We start from the raw sequence: 20080 nt of genomic DNA, 5'->3' as shown, positions 1-20080 counted from the left end.
GGCGGCAGCCTTCCAGCTCCACCGTGAGTCTGCTCTGCCCCATCAATACTTAATGACAGAGCTGAGCTCTCCTCTCACGGGCCGATGAATATTGAAAGATACACCAAGTGCAGAACAAAACCAATTAATAAACGACACCATCGCAGCACCTGGCCCCTCCCTGCTTCCTTCCTCTTCCTGGAGCTCGCCTTTCCCACTGTCCTCTGCCCAGCACCGCAGCACCTGAGAACTCCAGGAGAAGGGACCTGTGGAGTCAAGGACAGCCACAGAACCTTCTTCCTGGACTTGATGTGAGCCTTTGAGGAGGGTGGGGGTGGCCCAGAGGACATGATATTAGCCTGCCACCAGAAGAGATCAGGGGAGCTGGACAGTAATTCTTCACCCGCAGCCTGCCAGCCAAGCCGAGGGGGAGGTGTGTGTATGTATTCAGGGTTTCCAAGGTCTGCTGGCCTTTGCATGGATGTCACTTAGGGGCTTGCTGCTCATTTGGGCATAGAGATCAATTTTCAAAGAGTTGAATTGTTCATCGACAGTACCAGGATGGGAAGGTCCCAAAAGGGCTTCCACTAACCACCTCCTGTCTGTCTGTTTCTCTTTGGGTGACTGCTTCCCCTCCCTGTGCCACAGTTTTCCCATCTGTAAAATGGGGGTGACCCATACCTCCCGGGAGTGCCGTGCTCTTTAATGTCTGCCCTGAGTGCCTGAGCTAGACGGTGCCTGGGAAGGACACAAGGACCAAGTTCTGGCCATTGACCTGGGGATGTGACCTTGTGCGTTTCCTTTCTCTGCACAATCTCACCATTGTCCTCCTCCCCAGCACTCTGCTCGCACCGCCTTTCTCCTCCCCTCTTGCCACCGCGCTCCCATTTACACACGACAACTGGTTTCACTGAAATATTTAAGCCGGATGATCAGATCGTGTGTCACTTGGAGCATTGCAGAGCCGCCGCCAAGCAAAGCTCCAGAATCAAGCAAATCAATACCAGTAAAAGGAGAGTGAATGAGCCCTGGCTTGGGGAGCCCCCGGCAGCCGTCTCCTCCAAATCGTGGCAGCGGTCCAAGGCCAGCGAGGAAAGCAGGCCCAGCCCTCGCTACCTCTGTCTCGGCTTGCACAGGTGCAGGAGGAGTTTGTGTTCTCAGAGGGCCTAAGCAGCACGGAGGATTTAATGCAGCGAGTGTTGGATTTATTGAGGTGCATCGGAGGAGCTGTGAGGGGCCCACAAGTGGAATAGCAGGGGGAACTGACAGGCAGGAGCAAGGGGTCCTGGCAGAGAGCAGCGCGGGGGTCAGGCCTCAGTAGCCAGGAGAGCTGCAGGGCAGGATTGAGGTGTACTGGCCACGGCTAGTCCTACTCTCATTTAATTGTTGTGTGGTTATGTTCAAGGAATAAACCGATTTCCACCCGTCCCCATGCCCTCACACGCACACTCTTCCCTCCTCCATCCTTTGTAGTCGGCTGCTGGTGGATCAGGGGGTGGGATCAAACATCAAGAGTAACAGGATTAACTTTAACCAGGCCGGGGAGATGTGTTGTTTAGTTATTTTACTGTTGTATAATCCCCTCTGACTGTTGCACCTGGCCACAGCGCAGATAAATACAAACGTCCGCTTGTAACCAGGACTGTGGAACAATCTCCCGAGGGAGGTGGTAGAAGCTGACTTGAAATGAATGGGAGGGGCTATTCTGGAACTCTCGTACAATCCGGAGGGCTGGGGAGGGATGTCTGTTAAACTTCATTTTCATTCTCTGGTTCCCTCTTTCCCATGATACCTTCTCCTTCTCACATGCAGAGCAGGCTGAGGTGGGGGCAGGACTGACCAAAAGCAGATCAGATGAAATTAACACCGGGAAAGGTGATCTGCTCCAAACAATCTGTGATCATTAATTGTTCCCTTCCCATCCTCCCCGCGTGGCGCTTCCTTTGTGTCACGGGGACGCGGCTCAAAGTCCGCATGGCTCCAAGCGTTGGTTTTTTTTGTTTTTTAAATAAAGGCTTTTTTCTGTGTTCCTCTTCGCTCCCCTGGTGCAGCGGGAAGGCAGTTACCTTCTCGAGGTCATTAGTGTGGCTTGTGCTTTTGTGAGCATCTGCATTCGAAAATAGCTGGTCTGATGATTAATGGATGGAGCAGAAGAAAAAGCATAACTAGAGAATTTCAATGGGAACTGTCTGGGTTTTTTCTTTTTAAGGAAGTGTGAGTGGCTTTTTAAAGAAATGAATGTGTTAAAGAGAATGTTGATCCTGGTGACAGTGCGAGGCCTCTCATGTGCAGGGACATGCACGTTGCAAGCAGACACTGTGCAAGTTTCCCCCATGCAGCCTGCTTGATTCACCTCAATCCAGGCCTGCATCATTCGCTGCTATTCCATTCCTGCCCCGCCTCCACAGTTCGGCTGATCACCTCACTGCCAGCCTGTAGCACCCTCTCTTATTCCAGATCGAGGCTTCTCACACAGCTCTGTCAGTGCACTTCAATCCTGACCCACATCATCCCCTGCTATTCCGCTCCTGGGCCCCTTCATACAGATCCGTTGGTCCACCTCACACCTGACCTGCAGCCCCTACTATTCCAGTTCAGGCCCTCTGCTGTCCGGACATGGCTAGCAGTGCTGGGATTTTAGGTGGTTTTGTGATATTCCTGAAGGTGCATATAGGAAGCAATTCTGCACTCCCTGTCCCTGCTGTCCTCCAGTGTTTTTGCGCATGATGTGATCCAGATTCGAACTGAGCTTTCCAGAAGCACTTACAGAGCTGCTGCACCCCCGAAGTTTGATAAGCATCACTTTATCTATCAGTCTCTGTGTTTCAGCGCCTTGCGGTGCCAGCACTGACTGACAGCTCCATCAAAGTTTGCTCCAAACTCCTTCTCCATCACATTCACCTTGCCGGGAAACAGGCATGTGCCACACAAGGACCCAGGATCACCAGTCAGCCCATTTCCACTCCACGGGCAGGGAACCAATCATAGGGGATAAACCCCCCTGTTCCTGGTCGAGGATCCTTGCTCAGTGCTCCAAAGGAACATGGAAGACAGCCTGAGTTTCCAGTTGGTTCATGTGTAGGGTGCATCGCTTGTGCAGAATGGATGGGCTAATGTGTGAGCACCACTGTCCTTTACTGGTTGAAATCAGATCTGCTCAACCATGTGTCATAGGCCATGCATTGCTAGCAGCTTATGGCGATTCTTCTTTAGCTCAAGTGGCAGGGGCCTGAGCTTCTGGAGCAGAAGGATCAGAGCTGTAACCCAGCTGTTGCCGAAGTTCTGCATGGCCTAGGTGTGCAGCATGGTGACAAATATGGTGTTCTAGATGGCCATGGATTTGTTATAATATTCATATCGGATGCCTCAAATGCTCTCCTCCCACTGAAGACATTAAGATGAACCCCAGTGGGTGAAATTTACGAGATCCACCTCAAGCTCCCCAGTTAAGGAGGATTGTAGAGGAAACTGACCGGCCCCGGAGTGGGACACCTGGAAAAACAGGCCAGATATCTCATGTAGCTGTGGGTGGGAGGGGCTTAAGGGAGGGAATGTGTGGCAGCGCACAGCAGAGGCTTATTTGCATTGCTGCAAGGATCCCCTGGGGGCAGGAGCCTGCTGTCTCCTCCCTACTGAGGTGATGCTGACAGGGAATGGAGCCAGCTCTGCTTCTCCCTCTGGCTGGATTCCTGTGGTTGAGTCCTGCAGGTGAGCGGGCTCCCCTCTAATGAGCTGTCCCTGGGGCAGGCCGGGATTGACTCCCAAGGGGGCCAACTTTAGATTTTTGTCATGGCAACCCCCAGGACTCTTGCTGCCTCCTCCTGCCCCTTTGCTCTGAGTTTTCTGCCTTTCAGGACACGACCTGTAAAGCAAACGAGAAATAGGTAAAAGGTCCGAGACCGAGGAGACTGCAGGAAAGATCGGAGACCTCCACTTCTCTGTTGTGACGCTCTTACTCTCTGCCTTCCCTACAGGACGGAGTCTGTGGCTGAGAAGATGCTGACGAATTGGTTCACGTTCCTCCTGTACAAGTTTTTAAAGGTAAGTGTGGAAGAGACCACTAGCCCCAGAGGCCAGGGCCTGGCCTCCTTCCCTGTGGGAACCATCTCTCTGCTCAGAAGGGATGTCGTGTGGATGGGGTTCCCAGGTCTGCCACTGATTTGCTGTGTGACTGTGGGCATGTCGCTTCCCCACTTTGTGCCTCAGTTTCCCCCTCTTTCTGTAAAATGCAGCTAGTGATTCTGACTCACCTCCCCACAGGGCAGGGTCATGAGGCTAAATCCAATCCTGTCTAGCCTAACACAAAGGGCTGGTCTACACTGGGAACATTCATCTCTCAGGGGTCTGAAAAACCCACACTCCCGAGAGACGCAGCTATGCCGACCTTATCCCCGGTGTAGACAGTGCTAGGTCTCTGGAAGAATTCTTCCGTCAACCTAGCTACCGCCTCTCATGGGGGTGGATTAGGAGAACTCCTCCTGTTGGCATCGATGGTGTCCGCACTGGAGTGGCACAGCTGTAGTGGTTTAAGTGTGCACATACCCAAAGTGTTTGGAGCTCCCTGCATGGAAAGTGCTAGAGCAAGGCCTGGTGCTGTTGTCACCTGAATCCTGAGGGCCTTACTCAGCCCAACCCCCACTTACGGGACTGGGAGTTTGCCAGAGTAATGCAGGAGCCAGGGTCCCAGGATTGGCCCCTCCCTGTTAAAGCTCTAGCTGTGGATGCCAGCTGGAAGGCTCTGCAGCCCATTCGATGTAGAGCCTGTTCTGCTGCCCTGCCCTGTCTGTTCGTCTGCTTTGCTTTTCTCTGTAGCTTTTATAGCTAAGGCTGTTTAGCAGGGAAACGGCACCTTGCAGAGTCCCTCAGCTCCAGCCATTCACCCCGCCCCCCCAAGCTGCCATCCTGCTGACTGAGGTGTTGGCAGTGTGGGGCGGGGACTCAAACACCAGGAGCCAGGTAGACTCTGAGCAACACAGGCGCTGCTCTCACGCCCACATCCTGTAGGCCCAGCATGGCAGATCAGCAACGCGGGAGCCGAATGGCCTCTCAGTAGGCTGTTCTCCCAAGCTGTTCAGGAGGTGTCAGTGCCTTTAGAAGGAGCCCCCTTCTTTCAGCCAGGCTCATGGCTTCTCCATACCCAGTTGGCACACAGCATCTGCGTTTCCTTCCCTGCACTTGCAAACCTGGTGGCCACAATTCACCCCGGCGCAGCTCCACCCGCGGTAGCAAGGGGGGAAGCTGAAGTGTAAATGGGGTGGGAGCATTTTTACTGCTGGCTCATCTAATATTATTCAGCGGAGATAAAACCACCTGAGTGCTGTCTACTCGACTGGCCCCACCGTTAGGGCTGCACCAGTGGCAAATGGCAGCGGCCAAGTTTGCTGGCAGAGTCGTAGAAACCGTGGTCTGCTGCACGCTCCAGAAGGAAACAAGCTGGGTTAATGGTGCTGCCTGTTTGTCAGTCAGCAGAGCCACTTCCCCAGGACCTCGCCTGGTGTTTACTCAGCGAGTCCTGGTGGCACGGAGCCGTTTTTGTGCGATTTCATCCCTCATTAAGATAAAGAAAGTTTGAACCATTTCCAGGAGAGGAATGTGTGTGAGCAGGCGTCTGTGCGGACCTGGAGTGATCGCCAATGAGAGGTGATTTATAATATCACTTACATGCACTTGGCGTTGTGCCTCTGTCTAGGGATGGCCCATATCTATAAAAATATATCGGTACAATGTCTGTCGCTTTCCCACGGCAGGAGAGGAGTGAGCTTTCGCCTTTAAAAACCCGCCATGTCCTCCTCACTCCGTGGGTTTGCATTTGCGCATCACCCTTTGCATCACAAGGGGTTTCAAAGGGCTTTATAAATGCAGGCAGCGAACGATCCATGCCTAGTGCCCCTCACCACAGCATGGGGGCCAAAGACACTGGGACAGACTCACACTTTGGGGAAAGTGGCAGGTGATCTCCGGGGGCCAGACCTTTGGAAATGATTTGCTCTTGTAAAATACAATTGAGTGCATTTGTGCACTTGATTTGCTCGTGTAATTGTGACTGTGCGTGCCGTTGCACTGCTTGGACATGCTAATGCCCAGCGATGCATCTAGCTGGCTCTTTGCTCATGAAGTAAGTGCCACTGTGTGAGCGAAGGGGGTTGCAAAGGCCCTCACGTTTCTGTGCATGTGACTGTGCGTATTCTAACAACGGGTTTCTGGCTGCGTGTGTGGGGCATACGGGAGCTGGTCTCGTTCAGATGAAACCCACAGAGTGAGCTACTGAGGTAGGCAAATTGTATTCCATAAAGGGTGAAGGGCTCAACTAATCCTGCTGGGAGTTGAACGGGCAGTTCAGGGTCTGACTGTTTCAGCCTCCACGCTGAGCCGATGTCCTGTGTGTGCTTTGCCCTCCTTGCTGACACCTCGATACATTGTTGTCTGATTTGAAAGCTCCTCTGAGTCAATTCACTCACTGTCTGTCCTGGGGCATGACTCCCAGGAAGAAGTTAAGAGGAAAAGAGAGAGTTGAGGAGGGGCCAGGAACATCTCCTCTGTATGGAGATGTTTGGCTAACTGGCAGCGGGAGCGGATGCAATCTCCCAAGTCTAAAGAGCAGTGAAAAGAAGGATTATTTAGGGCAGTACCGAGGGGCATAATTAAAGGAAAATGTATGCAGATTACCAGGACAAACTTGCTGGCAGTGAGATCTGTTAGGCTGTGAGATAGTCACCCAGGAGAAGCGGTGGAAGTCTCATTGCTTGCTTGGGACACCTAAAATTAGCCTGGACAAAACCCTAGAAGATGTGTCTGATGGGGACTGCTCCGGCCTTAGTCTCAGGGAGATGGAATGGGTGGGACCCACGGCTAGAGCCATGTAATTTCTGTGATTCTGTGAGGTGAGGCTTGCAGGTGGCAGGGAGAGGAAACCCCAGAGGTGGATGGAAGAGGTATTGCAGCAGACAGTTCGCCAGTAGGGAAACATATGCCTTGCACCAAGTAGTGGTAATTGCGCATGTAAATTAGGCATGTGGCCGGGCTAGCCTTTTTGTGAGCACAGCTGCTAGGACACTTCTCAGAAACAACTGCCCTGGAAGGGCCCTGATGCCCTTTTTGTTTGAGCAGGGGTTGAACCAGTGTCTTTAGATGATGTGAGCTGCTGCTGCTGATCTGGTGCAAAGCCATAGACGGCAGGACCTCTTGTCTCTGGCTTTCCCCCAAGAAGAGCTTCCAGGAGCATGTATGACCAGTGACAGCAGGAGTGCAGTGAGCAGGGTGCAATTTGTACACTCGTTGGCAGACGCATTTGCCCCCCATGCCTGGGTGCATTGTGCCCACGGTCTAGCAGGGTGGAAGCACCCCCTGGGAACTCCCATGGTGGCTAGCACCTAGAGATGCGGCTTCACAGAGCGATCTGGCAGCATGTGACTCAGAGGAGCAAAGCAAGCTGGCCAGTCATCATACACAACTGGGAAATTGCGTGTTGTTTCTCACAGTGCAGTGCAGGTGTCTAGCTCCACCCAGTGTAAGAATTAAACCGGTTCTAGGATAGGATCCCAGAGCTCCTCTCTCCTCCTGCCTAGGTGTCTCCCGGCCCTGCCTCTTGAGGAGGAAATGGGGACAGGCGGCAGCAGTAGAATCAGCAAGGCCTGGTGCTTTCATAGGGCCCTGCAGCAACATTCATCAGACTCCTAATGAGACACCTCAGGGGAAGGCAGAAGGGAAAAAAATAGAGACGAGCATTGAAAAATGCACGGTATTAGGTGCCTGATGAGCTAAATCTCGTCAGTAAGACACTGTGAGCATTTGCTGGCTTGGCTCAGACTGCCTAGGGCCTATTCCCCCCTCCCCCCCCATGCAAATGTATGCGCCATACAAACATTCCCTTACACGCCTCCTTCCTGCAGCTTGTCTTGCTCGTGCGAGGGAACTTCTCCAGGAGCATTTTCCTTTGTAACTTTTTCACAGACACACTAAGTGCTGGCAGTGGTGCAGCTCGAAGCTTGGGCAGAATTGCATTCTAGAGCCAGGCTGCCCTCTGTGCTGTCGGGGCGGCACATCATTGGGTACGTTTCAGAGAGGAGATCCCACACTGGGGTGTCCCTGGGCCCCTCTTTTATTTTGCTTTCTGTAGCAATCTGGAATTGTAGGGAGCTCCTAAGGGAACCATCTGGTCAAGGTCAAAAAACCCCCCACCAGTTTCTGGTTAGCATCCCTCTCTCCGACCTGGTTGGGAGGAGGTGAAAAGTGGTGGCAATGCTTTCCTCCATTCAGGATAGTGTAACCATATAGGGCTAAGATGGCCTGTCCCAGGTCTGTCCCACGGGATGCTTTGCAGGGTTCCACTGACATTGAGAATGGGATCTGCTGCAAACAGCTGATGGCTGGCTCTCTTGGGCACTGGCTCCAGATCACTGGTCGCTATCTCACAGCAGTGGCAGTGCACTGTGGATTCCTTTCAGCTCACCCCGGGGGTCATGCACTCCAGCTCCACAGTGAGATGGCAACCAGTCTGGGCTCTGTCTGTCATCTTTGCTTCTGCTTGGAATGGACCAGAGAGTTAGTCAGAAAGAGGAAGGGGAAGGGGAGAACTGTCTGGCATAGGGCCATTGGTAATAGGCCACAGAGCCTTTCACCTCTTATATTTGATTGTGGCAGGGAGAGACTAAAAATCATTCCCATCTAATGGCCCATCTAATGGTGACCTGTGAGAAATGATCAGATGGTGTCAGTCCAGCTGCAAGAGAACGGGGTCTGCAGTGTGGAAAACCCCCCCATGATTGGCACTAATTGCTCCCCCTTGCTGGAGAGCTCGGCAGAGAAGCCAAGGATTGAATGGACTATAGGGACATACCTGTCATTTTTAGAGGGGGTCTCTGTAGGCTTGGGTGGAGGAAGTTCGTACTGCAGTTGCCTGGGCTGTACTGCTTCCTCTAGGCTGACAACCTGTCACCGTTCCAGAGTGCTAAACTTGCTTTAAAGGATCAAATTGGTTAATTAGTTAATGTCTCTCCACCCCTTTGCATACAGAAAGCCCCGCATTCCACATTCATTTTCTTTCAAAAGGGGGATCTTCAGAGCCTCACTGGGCTGGAAAACGAAATGGGTCAGTGCTCAGGGGTGACATTTTAAAAAAGCAATCTGCTACGGCAGCGGGTTCCTGTAGAGAGTGGGGCCGGACTGCCGGCGAGAGGGAGAAAACTGCGTGCTGAGAATGGAGCAGATAAACGAGATGTGACCACGAAGGCTGCTCCAATTTATTCTTCATCTGTGTCACTTTCCCCTGGCTGGGAGTTTTACAGGAGCTTTTATAAGCAATCAAAGGAAGTGACTCCCTTTCTTTACTCTCATGAAAGCAGGCAAAGAAAGCGAACTAGAAAGGCAGGCGCGTCTCCGCCGGCTGGAATGGAATTGCTGAGCGGGCTTGTTGGTTTACGGTCATTATTTTGCTTTTGCGTTACGAGGAAGCTATTAATAAACAGCACGGCACCCACACTGGGGCTCTTTCTCCCTCTCTCTCTCTTTTCCAAGCTGACTTAATGAAGCCAAGTTTGCAAATGAAACATAATTTCAAAGACAGGCGTGTTGTCGGAAGGTCTGGGGATGATGTATGCCTGTTCCTGCTCGTTAGCAGCTGTCTCTTTAATTACCGCAGATGCTAACGAGATGCTAACAGCATATGGTGACAGGGAGAGCAGCCGCACTTTGCACCAAAGTACAATTTATTTGTAAGGTGGACGGGTTGGGGGGGCGGTGCTGGTTGGGTGGAAGCTGTTGGATTTTTTTCTCCCCCCCCCGCCCCTCTTCCTGTCCCTGTTTCGTCGGGGTAAAGCCTGCTTCTGGGAGGCACATGCAGTTCAGAGGGAAGGTTCAAGTTGTGGGGCACTATGTTAGCAGTGTCATTGCTGTGGGACTTGGCTGTCCCGTTTCCCCCACTCCCACGTCCCTGCTCTCCCAGTCCCCCTTCCATCTCCTCACCACTTCCATTTGCCCTGACCCCGGTACATTTCCATCCCATCCCCCCTCACACTCCACCCCTCCCCTAGAACCCCTGGCGCGCGATGGTACCCTACCTATACCCTTGGCCTGGCCTTGTCTTTTTCGAGAATGTTGCAGTTTAATACATTTTCCATGGTGGCCCCTTTTCATGCATCACTGTCCTGTAGTAATGCTCATTTCCATTTGTCTCCCCCGCCCCTCTTTATGGGGCAGTGGTGGCTGAAGGGTTGCAGAGGAGTTGGGTAGCCCGTTGTTTGACAGTGAGGACATGCCCTGCTTCCTAAGCAGGCAACGTGGGTGGCCACGTGACTGGGTGAATTGAAGGAAACCCCATCACTCAGCCCAAGCCTCCACTGAGAAGCCAGCGGAAGAGGTTGTTGGTAGTGAGTTGGCCTCTTAATCATTCTGTCTCTTGAATCTGGCTGTGGGCCCCATTGCCATAATATCAGCATTTCCTATTTATCCTTCTGCCCACCTGAGTCTGGCCTCTCAAAGGAAGCTAAGGGTGTAATCCTTGGTTCTCCCGCTTTGTAATCCTTGGGTGGGGTCCATGATGCTACCCCCCCCGCCCCCTTTGGCAGGGTGTCCAGTTCATGGGTGGTTTCCTTTGGCCAGTTCAGGCCATTGATCATATTCCACAAGCTCAGAAAACCCAAGATGGCTGACAGAGCTCGCCCAGATCAGATTTAGAGGGGTGCTCTGAGCACAGACTAGCTCTGCTGCTGACTCACTGTCTGACCTGGAGCTTAACCTCTCTGCCTGCATCTCTCCACCTGTAAAATGGGCTCACTCCTACCTGAGCAGGGTTCGGCAGAGAATGGCTGGAAAGCATTGCGGGAATGGGCTAGGGGTTATGATTCTAATTAAAAAATAAACTAGGGAATTGTGCAATGAAACAAACAGCAGCTGGTTCTGAGGGCGATAAAAGGAGGTAAATTGCCTCCATTTGCCCCAGCTGTTGAGATCACAGCACGGGTCATTTTTGTGCACACATAGGGCAGTATTTTATAGCTAATGCTCCCCAAAGCATTTGGCAACATAGCGTGTTTGCTATTGGTAACAGAGCTGCAGAAAGGTAGCCTGGGACTATCTTAGCAAGTGCTGGGGACAGTATTTATAAGGCCACACACTGGTGATTGAACATGGCAGACTCCTGCATTCTGCTTCTCCTTGCAGTAGCTGAGGGCTTCCTTGAAGGGTTAGGGTTGGTGTCTGGTGCTTTCTCACCTCTCGCTCTTCCCCCCTCCCTTTACCCCACAGGAGTGTGCTGGAGAGCCGCTCTTTATGCTGTACTGTGCCATCAAACAGCAGATGGAAAAGGGACCCATTGACGCCATCACCGGAGAGGCCCGCTACTCGCTGAGCGAAGACAAGCTGATCCGGCAGCAGATTGACTACAAAATGCTGGTTAGTGCAAGCGGGAGCCTCGCCCAGGACTGGTTCTTGCCAGGACCCCTAGGTTCAGCTATTTAACGAGGTCTTTGAGGCGCCCAAGGTACTTTGCAGAGAGCAGTTCGTGTCTCATTTTTCTCTCTCTAGCATCCCTGGTAGTGCCTCTTACCCTGACCGCGTTGTTCTTCATGCGTCCTGGGCTGGGGAGGGTGGGTGTGGCATGACAGGGCTTGCCATCGCAGGAGAGCTGGGAGAGCTGAGCGCAGGTCAGCCCCCCTCTTGGATGGATGGATGCAGTGCACTGACACATCCTGGGGCCCTGACAGAGATGGAGGGGGAAGGAGATGCTATTGAGCGTAGCCCATTGTGGGCAGGGGCTTGGATCAACCAGCCGATGGGTTTTCTGGGGTGGGATGAGGGTGTCCTTGCAAAGGACAGAGATTGCTGCAGGTATATATCTTCTTCCTTCTTTTCCGAGCCTGGAATTAGGTACTAGCTCTCACCTCCTCCCACCCCACCCACCTTGATTGCCTTGTCTGTCCAACCCCCTCTGGGTGATCCAGTAAAACCCTTCCCATGACTAAACCCAGTGCTGACTCCTCCCTGCTTACCTTCAGTTGGATTGCTTTGGAAGTGTGGGGGCGGGGCATTGGTCACCCTTCTATTGCCTATTATCCACAGAACATGCATTGAGCTCTTACCATTCATAGCTAAGGGCTTGTCTACATTTAAAACGCTCTAGTGGCACAGCTGGGCCACTGTAGCGCTTCAGTGTAGACTGGAGGGGTTCTCCCATTGGCATAGGAAATCCATCTCCCCACTCAGGAGCTTGGATTTTTCACACCCCTGCCTGATTTAGTTAATCCAGCCTAATTTTCTAGTGTAGGACAGCCCTGCGATTATGTAGGAATAGTCTCTCTGAAGCACCATCTATTGCTTTATCCCATCAAAACATCTGTGAAGTTGGAACTGCTGATTGTCCCATGTTGTGCTCTCCAGAAGGTGGGGACAGGGACTTCTCCTACTCCACCTTCTCTGGAATACGTCCAGGCGTGGGTGTGGCTCAGGATTGCACTGTTCTGTGGGTTTGTTCTAGTTTGCTGGCTGCTGGGATCCCCTTGTTGATATCTCTCTGCCTTCCTGGGGTGAGGGGGTTAATTATATTCAGCTTTGGGGTCAGGGGAATGCTTCAGAGCTGCCACTCCTCAAAACTAACTGCCCCTGGAACTAACAGCCAGTAGACAGCTGTGTGACCTGTGCCCCTGGCTATATGTTCCTGGCCAAAGGTGAGGTGCGTCCCATCACACAAGTCTCTCTGCTTCCCTGTGCTGCACAGACGCTGAACTGCGTGAACCCTGAGAATGAGAATGCCCCCGAGATTCCCGTCAAGGTTCTGAATTGTGACACCATCACACAGGTGAAGGAGAAGCTGCTAGATGCCGTCTACAAGGGCGTGCCCTACTCCCAGAGACCCAAGGCAGGAGACATGGACCTGGGTGAGATTAAGAGACAGAGGCATTTGCCATATGGGTAGGACAGAAGGAGCATCAATGTCAACTGGAAGATCCTGATGCGAGGGGCCTCAAGCTAGTCTGAGTGTTTCCATAGAAGGTGGAGGCAGAGCACCTAATGCAGGTGTCCTGTAGAACACATGGCCCAGAAGGACCATTGCATTTGATCCTGTCTTAATCCACCACTGCGTAACAATGGGGAACATGTATCCAGTAGCTACGGGCTAGCTGTTCAGTATGCAGGGTACACACAGCAGTGTGTATGACGGGAACAGCTTGGTGTTAAATGCTCCACACTGGCAAGCAGGAAACCTGACTGCAATTCCCAGGCCTGGACTCCTGCCCTCCAGGCTGCTCAAGACAGGCCGTGTAGCAGAGATTATGTTTTTGGACCCCCGAGAGGATGGGAGAGCCACACATCTCCCAACAGCGACCCCGGGGAATGGTTTGAAAGGAGCATTGACTGGAGCTCCAAAGCAGGGGAGGAACCATTCAGTCCCTTTGGATGGGGTTCTGGTGCTTGTGGCTTTGACCTCAGAGCAACGGCTGCAAACTACGGAGGAATCGTCACGGGGACAACAAAGATGGGAGGAATCTGGGGAATAAAACTGTGCATTGTAACAACTGGAGGGCGGTGGGTTGGAGACATCTCTGGGTTGGTTTGTGATCTGCATTCCTGGCAGTGGGTTGAGACTAGAGCAGAGGAGACCAGAAATGGTGACCCATCCCATTCCCAGCCAGGGGCAGGAGGATGGAGAATAGAGTAAAGTTAGCTCAGTGATGCCAGACCCAAACTGATGCCCAGTTTCTTCACTTGGGTGCTTAGAAATGGCTTTTAAACAGCGTCACACCCAGTGCATTAGATACTCTGTAGAGGGAGCAGCTTCCTACCTGTTTGTGCCAGGGCTCCTTCTCTCTCCCTCTTCCCTTCCCATTCGTTTTGTGTCCCATCTAGAGTCCCACTAACTCCCTGTCTTTCTCTTTCATTGGTGCAGAGTGGCGGCAGGGCAGGATGGCCCGAATCATTCTGCAGGATGAAGACGTGACCACAAAGATAGACAATGACTGGAAAAGGCTCAACACCCTCGCTCACTACCAGGTCCGGTCGCCCACCGGGGTAAACCACTGGGGTAGGGCAGTGGGCAGTTGCCGGCTGTCAAGGAACTTGGCCTAGCCTGGGTACCTGGAGGTTTAATGCTCTTCTCTAGCATGTTGTGGGAACTGGGTTTGGCTGCTAGCCACATCCCTCACTTCTAGTGCTGCAGGGAGACCAGGCCAGCGGGCCTAATGGCCACTTCTCTGGGCTGGCATCTGGAGACTTAGGTTCACTGCCCAGTGTTTTGATCTCTGGGGATGGCGGGTAACACCTGTGAGCCTCACAGAGTGGAGATGAAGCTGCTCATCTCCCTGCCCAGCAAACCCACCAGAGAGTGAGGGAACAGCATCTATTGGTTCTGATGAGCATCCCGTTTAGTGCTTCCCAGATGGAGGGATAGGACTGCAACCGGAGGCCTTCACGGTGTGTATGTAACGGGATAGGAGATTGTTTCAGGGCTGCATCAAGGCTTTGGGGAACCCTCTCCTTTCCCAAGGGTCAGTGAAGGGCCAGATCAGGGACCCCTACTATCTTATCTGAATTTCAAGGCAGCTGTTGGGATTCCCATTGAAACCACTTAGATCCAAGGCCTTGCTACCACCAGAGGCTCTGTTGTGTGGAATCGGTGGAGAAGGGTGGTTCTGGTTTGCATTAGCAGGTGATTGGTGCTCTGTGCAGGGGGAAGGGGCACAGAGTTTCCTGTGTCATTAGTGGACCCCGAAAGCTACTGGTTTCTCACTGCTGCAGTGGCATTCCCCTTGCTGTGCAGAACCTTGCTGTGCATCTCCATGAGTCACATTCTGGTCACACTGCTCTGCCTTTAGGTGACTGACGGCTCCTCTGTGGCACTGGTGCCCAAGCAGAACTCGGCATACAACATCTCCAACTCTTCCACCTTCACCAAGTCACTCAGCAGATACGGTGAGTGTGGAGGAAATCCCACAGCCTGCTCTCTGGAGCCAACGGGAACAGCCCTTCTGGACGGGCCAGGGACGAGGGTGTGTACGCAAAGCACAGAACAGAAAAGGAGGCAGACTACAGCATGCATGATGTATTGAAACAAGCACCACCAAACTTCCCAGCTCTCTTGTGCCCTCCCATTCGCTTTGGGCTCCATCCAAACAATGAGCACAGCCTCCGGTAACCACGTGCCCTTCTCCTTTATTGGTGCAACGTGGTACACGGTTGAAATGTACATCTGGGGCAAACAGAGAGCGCTGCTAAGGGATCTCCCTTCCTAGACAGCGAACACACAGGTTGCAAATTCAGATAGGCACAGGGACATCCGAGCCAAGGAAGGTTTGTGTAAGTGAATTTCAGGTGCACAAGAGGTGCTGCATTGGCAGCTTGTAGCCTGAAGTCCTTTGTGCACCCCAGAACAGGAACAGTACAAGGAGCTGCAGAGCAACTTTGCTCACGCTGTCCTGCCAGTGTGCCTCCAGCCTGGTTGGAAGGGACCATTCTGTCTGCTAAGACTAAAGCAAGAGGCCAGATTGTGGGTGTGGTTGTGCTGTGGACACCTGTCTGCAGGCGAAGAGAAGGGAAGTAGAGGGCAAGCAGACAGGAGGGAAGGGAAGTTCCCATTATGTTTGGTTTTCCCACAGAGAGCATGCTCCGGACAGCCAGCAGCCCCGACAGTCTACGTTCACGGACCCCCATGATCACGCCCGACCTGGAGAGTGGTACCAAGCTTTGGCACCTAGTGAAGAATCATGACCACATGGACCAGCGGGAGGGAGACCGGGGCAGCAAGATGGTGTCCGAGATCTATCTGACCCGTCTGTTGGCCACCAAGGTATAGCACCAGGAAGCCAGGATGCCTGGTTGCATTCAAAGGGGGAGGTGAGGTGGGAGATGAGGGTGCTGACTGGGAACCATTCCTGGGGTCCCCTTGATTGTGCCAGCCAACCAGCTTCCTTGCCTGGTTACAGTACAGGTCAAATATAGATAATTCTAGCTAAATGCCTTTAATATCTCCTGTGGGCAGGGAGCAGTCTGGAATCAGGTTCAAGCAGCTACCGCGACCTACCCTTTCTCTGATCTCCCAGCAGCCTGGCCCCAGAAGTTTGTACCTCCCACTGTTACAGCTGCATCAAGCAGGGTTCAAAATGTGCCCCATCTGTCCTGTTGCCTTTGAGTTCCACCAGGTGGCTCTGCCCCTCCCCTGTTGTCTCCATTGTCCACCAGATAACCCTGCCCTGCTATCTTCAGACTCAGCCCCCACCAGTGCCAAGCTCCACCATAGGGCTCAACCCCCATTCCTGCTGTCTCTTCACCTAACCAAGCACTTGCAGCACTGATTACATCTGGCCAAGGAAATAGCTGCAAAGCCCAGTTTTGCTGCCAGGCTGTTGAAGAAGCAAAGCTTCCGCCCATCCTGCAGTTGCTGCAAACACTGATTTCCCCAGTGCTCGTTGTTCGGGTGGTGAGAGATGTTATCATTTTACCAGTTCTTTGCATTTGCAAAAGAGGGGCTGGGATAGCTTAGGACACAAATGCCCTAAATTCTGCCATTGCCACATGTACGGTCAATAGGAGAGGCAGACAAAATCCTACTGCTGTGCTTTGAGGGGAAGGACCCCCTGTTAATTGCAGGAGCTGAGATACACATGCTATACGGTATTCCTTCTCCTCCAAACCAAGCCCCACCATCAACTGTAGCAGTCGGCTATGGACTTTAACTCCTTCACTACTGGTGACCTGCACTGCTGTTATATTTCCAGTGGCACTCTGTGGCGCTCAGTGGCATGGTAGAACAAACCTGGAACATTCAGAAGCAAATCAAAAGTGTTCTGCCCACGCCGAGCTAATGTAGTCAATAACACAGCAGGTGCATTCTATCTGGGATGGACCTGGTGCATTTGGCAGCAAATCAGAGACATCAGACTGTAATGTCTCGGGGGCAGGGACCGTGTCTTGTTTCTTTGTATAGTGCCTAGCACACTTTTGAGGTGCTCAGTGAAGAAATAATGATGATGTACTTCATACATTTGGCATCAGGGCAAGTACATCTTACCTGGGCATGCTCAAAACCTGCAGCACAGCAGCTGCTGTATGTCTGAGACTGACCTAGAGAGGAAGGGTAGGCTACGGCACTGAATCAGGACCCAGGAGATCCAGGTTCACTTAGCACTTATGTGTCTGTGTTCCCCATCTGTATAATGGGGATAATACTTCCCCAGCTCGTAGGGGAGCTCAGGGTAAATTCATTAATGTTGGTGAAGGACTCAGACACCCTAATGGGAGTCACTTGGTCTATATGGTATTTTTCATTTGATTAGTTAACTCCAATAGTTCCTTTCAGTTGGGTTTCCAAGTTGAGCTCTGTTAACCAGGGGTTAAAAGCCATGACCACGTCTATCTTTGGAATCCAGTAACCAAACAATACAGCGCCATAAAAAAATGAATCATTCAAATGGGTTTCCCTCATTATTCAGACAGGGCAGTGACCATGAAGGAGGGACTATGCCATGCTGTAAAGCAGCACAATTTGGGGTAGACACTTAGTGGCTTGTGTTATGATGCCAGACAACACCCCAGAATCTCTGACGCAGGCTTGTGAGATCTTCTTGTCACCACAGTGTATTCTCCCCATTAAGGACCAGTGTGGTTCCATTGATTTCCTTGATACCTCCTTTGGCTTCGGGCCTCCTCCCCACAGCCCCGTCTCGGATGATGGACCGTTACTGGTGATAGCAGTGATGTTAATATCTGAAATGGATGGCTAGCCCCATTGCTTTCTCCTTTCTTCCAATGCATGACTTTCTGGGCAGTACTGAGCAGCCACTCCCCATTTCTCATCTCCAGGGCACCTTGCAGAAGTTCGTCGATGACCTGTTTGAGACCATCTTCAGCACGGCACACCGCGGGAGCGCCCTGCCCCTGGCCATCAAGTACATGTTCGACTTTCTGGATGAACAAGCCGACAAACATCAGATCAACGATTATGACGTCAGGCACACCTGGAAGAGTAACTGGTAATTGGGCAGGTGCTGGGGGAGGGAGAGGTGTCAGCCGTTCCCATTTGTACTATCCCAGTTAATGAATGTCTCCAAGCTTCTGAGGTGAAATTTGGTTATGCCAACCTCAGCCAAGGCAGATTAACACTAAAAATGACCTGGGTCAGCTGGAAACGTAGGGCACCTAAGCCTACTTGTATACCAGTATTTCTTGGGGTGGGTGAGTCGCAGGCACATTCTGCTATAACAAGTAGTCCCAGCAATGCCACCCTTCCCATAAACGTCATATCCTGAAGTACTAGGTGCTCCATGATTGAAGTATGGCTGGGCTGTGCAGTTAAATGCCCAGCTCACCTGGAGATTGATGGGATGTGGGCTCCTAGCTCCCTAGGCACCTTTGCAAACCCTAGGCTATATTTTCGTACCACCCGTCCTACCAGTGTTTGTGATGTGCACTCCAGCCTGCCACGTAGCCAAGCATGTCGTAATGAAGATAGTGTAATACCACACATGCATCCTTCCTAGCCGAGCCTGAAGAGCCGACCCATCAGGCTTGCTAATCACTTCCAGGAAAGGGGGGCAGGTGCTGATGAGATCTCCGTGAGCAATGTGATGGGGCTAGCACTCCACCGTGTATAGGCTTCGTTTCTCCACAACTCCCCCCTCGCCCGGCATTCTTCTTTTCTGCTGCCTCGCTGATTTCATCTCTCTGATCTCCTTGCCGCTACTGGCAACGAGTACATACGTTCCCATGTCTGGCATTTGTTAAATGGCAGCCAAATTGCTTTTGTATAGTTCAGTAACTGTCGGCAATTAGCAGGGTAGGAAAAGAAACATTTTTAAATGGAGATATGAGAGTGCGGAAGCACTCGGAACTGATTTATAACTCTGCTTTCTATATTAAAGGAAGGAAGGAGTTGGTGGGGGGGCCCAGTTCCACAGGGCCTGGGATGCAGGCTCCTGCATACTAATGTTCACGCTTATCTCTGGGTGCTAATTCGATGTGTGGAGCTGATTTCTTGAGGCCGCTCCCTTCACGGATTGAAATATGTAGGTGCATCCGGCACCCTCATTATAAGAGTCCCGGGGAGCCCAGCATCTGGCATCTTAGACAGAAGCATTGTTGATGACATAGGGAAGCTTAGGAGGGGCTCTCAGGAGCTTTATACCAGGGATCGATCTCTGAGGACCTTCTGATGAGAGTTAGATGCTACTGAGAGGAGGGTGATATAAGGATAGAATAGAAGAGGGGCATGCATATGTGCTGTGAGCAAGCACGTGGTCTGTCACTAGCCAGGATTCCCCTCTCTTGCTGTGAGCCCATCTGAGTCATAGATTTGCTATCTCAATATCTGATGTAGCCTACGTTTTCCTCAGATAATAAATGCCCTAGTGAGTCCCTTAAAGAGCCCAACAATTCTCCTCCCACATGAGCCTGTCTGGGACCTTTGTAAAGTTCCGCGAGGGGTTTTAGAAAGGATCAGCTGAGGGGGGAAGGAGATGTTGCACAATTTGGCATAAGCCATAGGGTCTGGGCATAAGCAATGGCTGTTCCATGGGAATGGAACCCGCTCCTATGGAATGGGAGCAGACAGCTGAGCCGGTCCTAGGAACTGAGGTAGTAGCAGTGTTCAGAGGGGTTAAACGGGACTCCTGAGGTTTTGATCAATGGGTGTGGAAGCTTTGGTTTTCTGATAAGGTGGGATTTGGGGTTATGAGTGTGTGGGAGGAAAGGGGAGGGGAAGGACACCCAGAGGACTTGGAATGGAGATGACTCACTTGGGAGGTGGCAGTTGGACAGGAAAGAGAGGAAGAATACTGTGATGGCCTTCCTTTAGGATCCTTGAAGACCCCATTATGGCTGTGGGCCAGCAGGGAACTATTCCAAAGCAAAGTCTCTCCCAGACCCCTATGCCATACAAAATCTTTAGGAGCCCCTGCAATGTTGGAGTTACTTCAGAGGGAATACATTAAAAACACGATTCACTGATGTAAATTCCAGGGACACTCTCCCTAGGCCCTGGGTATGTGAGGTTTGTAGATTGTCCTCTACCAGCACCCATGCCCCAGATAGCTACAATAACCCAAGGGAGGGGAAAACTCCTAATGTAGAGTGAATGCCTACATCCGTAGACTCCAGGAGAGGAGTACCTGGGAACCAT

General features: G+C 52.0%; 1 protein-coding gene across 2 annotated transcripts in view; it reads left to right on the top strand.

Moving 5' to 3' along the window:
• PLXNA1 (plexin A1) overlaps positions 1 to 20080 on the top strand; it is a 265426-nt gene that overhangs the window by 231006 nt on the left and 14340 nt on the right. The window contains exons 23-29 of one of the 2 annotated variants that reach the window (XM_026650270.2): positions 3954 to 4020; positions 11221 to 11367; positions 12689 to 12848; positions 13859 to 13980; positions 14784 to 14880; positions 15564 to 15754; positions 17767 to 17936. In XM_026650270.2, the coding sequence (XP_026506055.1) occupies positions 3954 to 4020; positions 11221 to 11367; positions 12689 to 12848; positions 13859 to 13980; positions 14784 to 14880; positions 15564 to 15754; positions 17767 to 17936 (954 nt within the window). The remainder of the gene's footprint in view (positions 1 to 3953; positions 4021 to 11220; positions 11368 to 12688; positions 12849 to 13858; positions 13981 to 14783; positions 14881 to 15563; positions 15755 to 17766; positions 17937 to 20080) is intronic. The other variant, XM_026650272.2, reaches the window with a different exon arrangement.

The sequence above is a fragment of the Terrapene carolina genome, unplaced genomic scaffold (assembly GCF_002925995.2).
Source record: "Terrapene carolina triunguis isolate 2854851 unplaced genomic scaffold, T_m_triunguis-2.0 Scaffold89, whole genome shotgun sequence".
NCBI lineage: Eukaryota > Metazoa > Chordata > Testudines > Emydidae > Terrapene > Terrapene triunguis.
The sequence above is the reverse complement of the archived record's forward strand: the minus strand, read 5'-3'. Positions and strand labels throughout refer to the sequence as shown.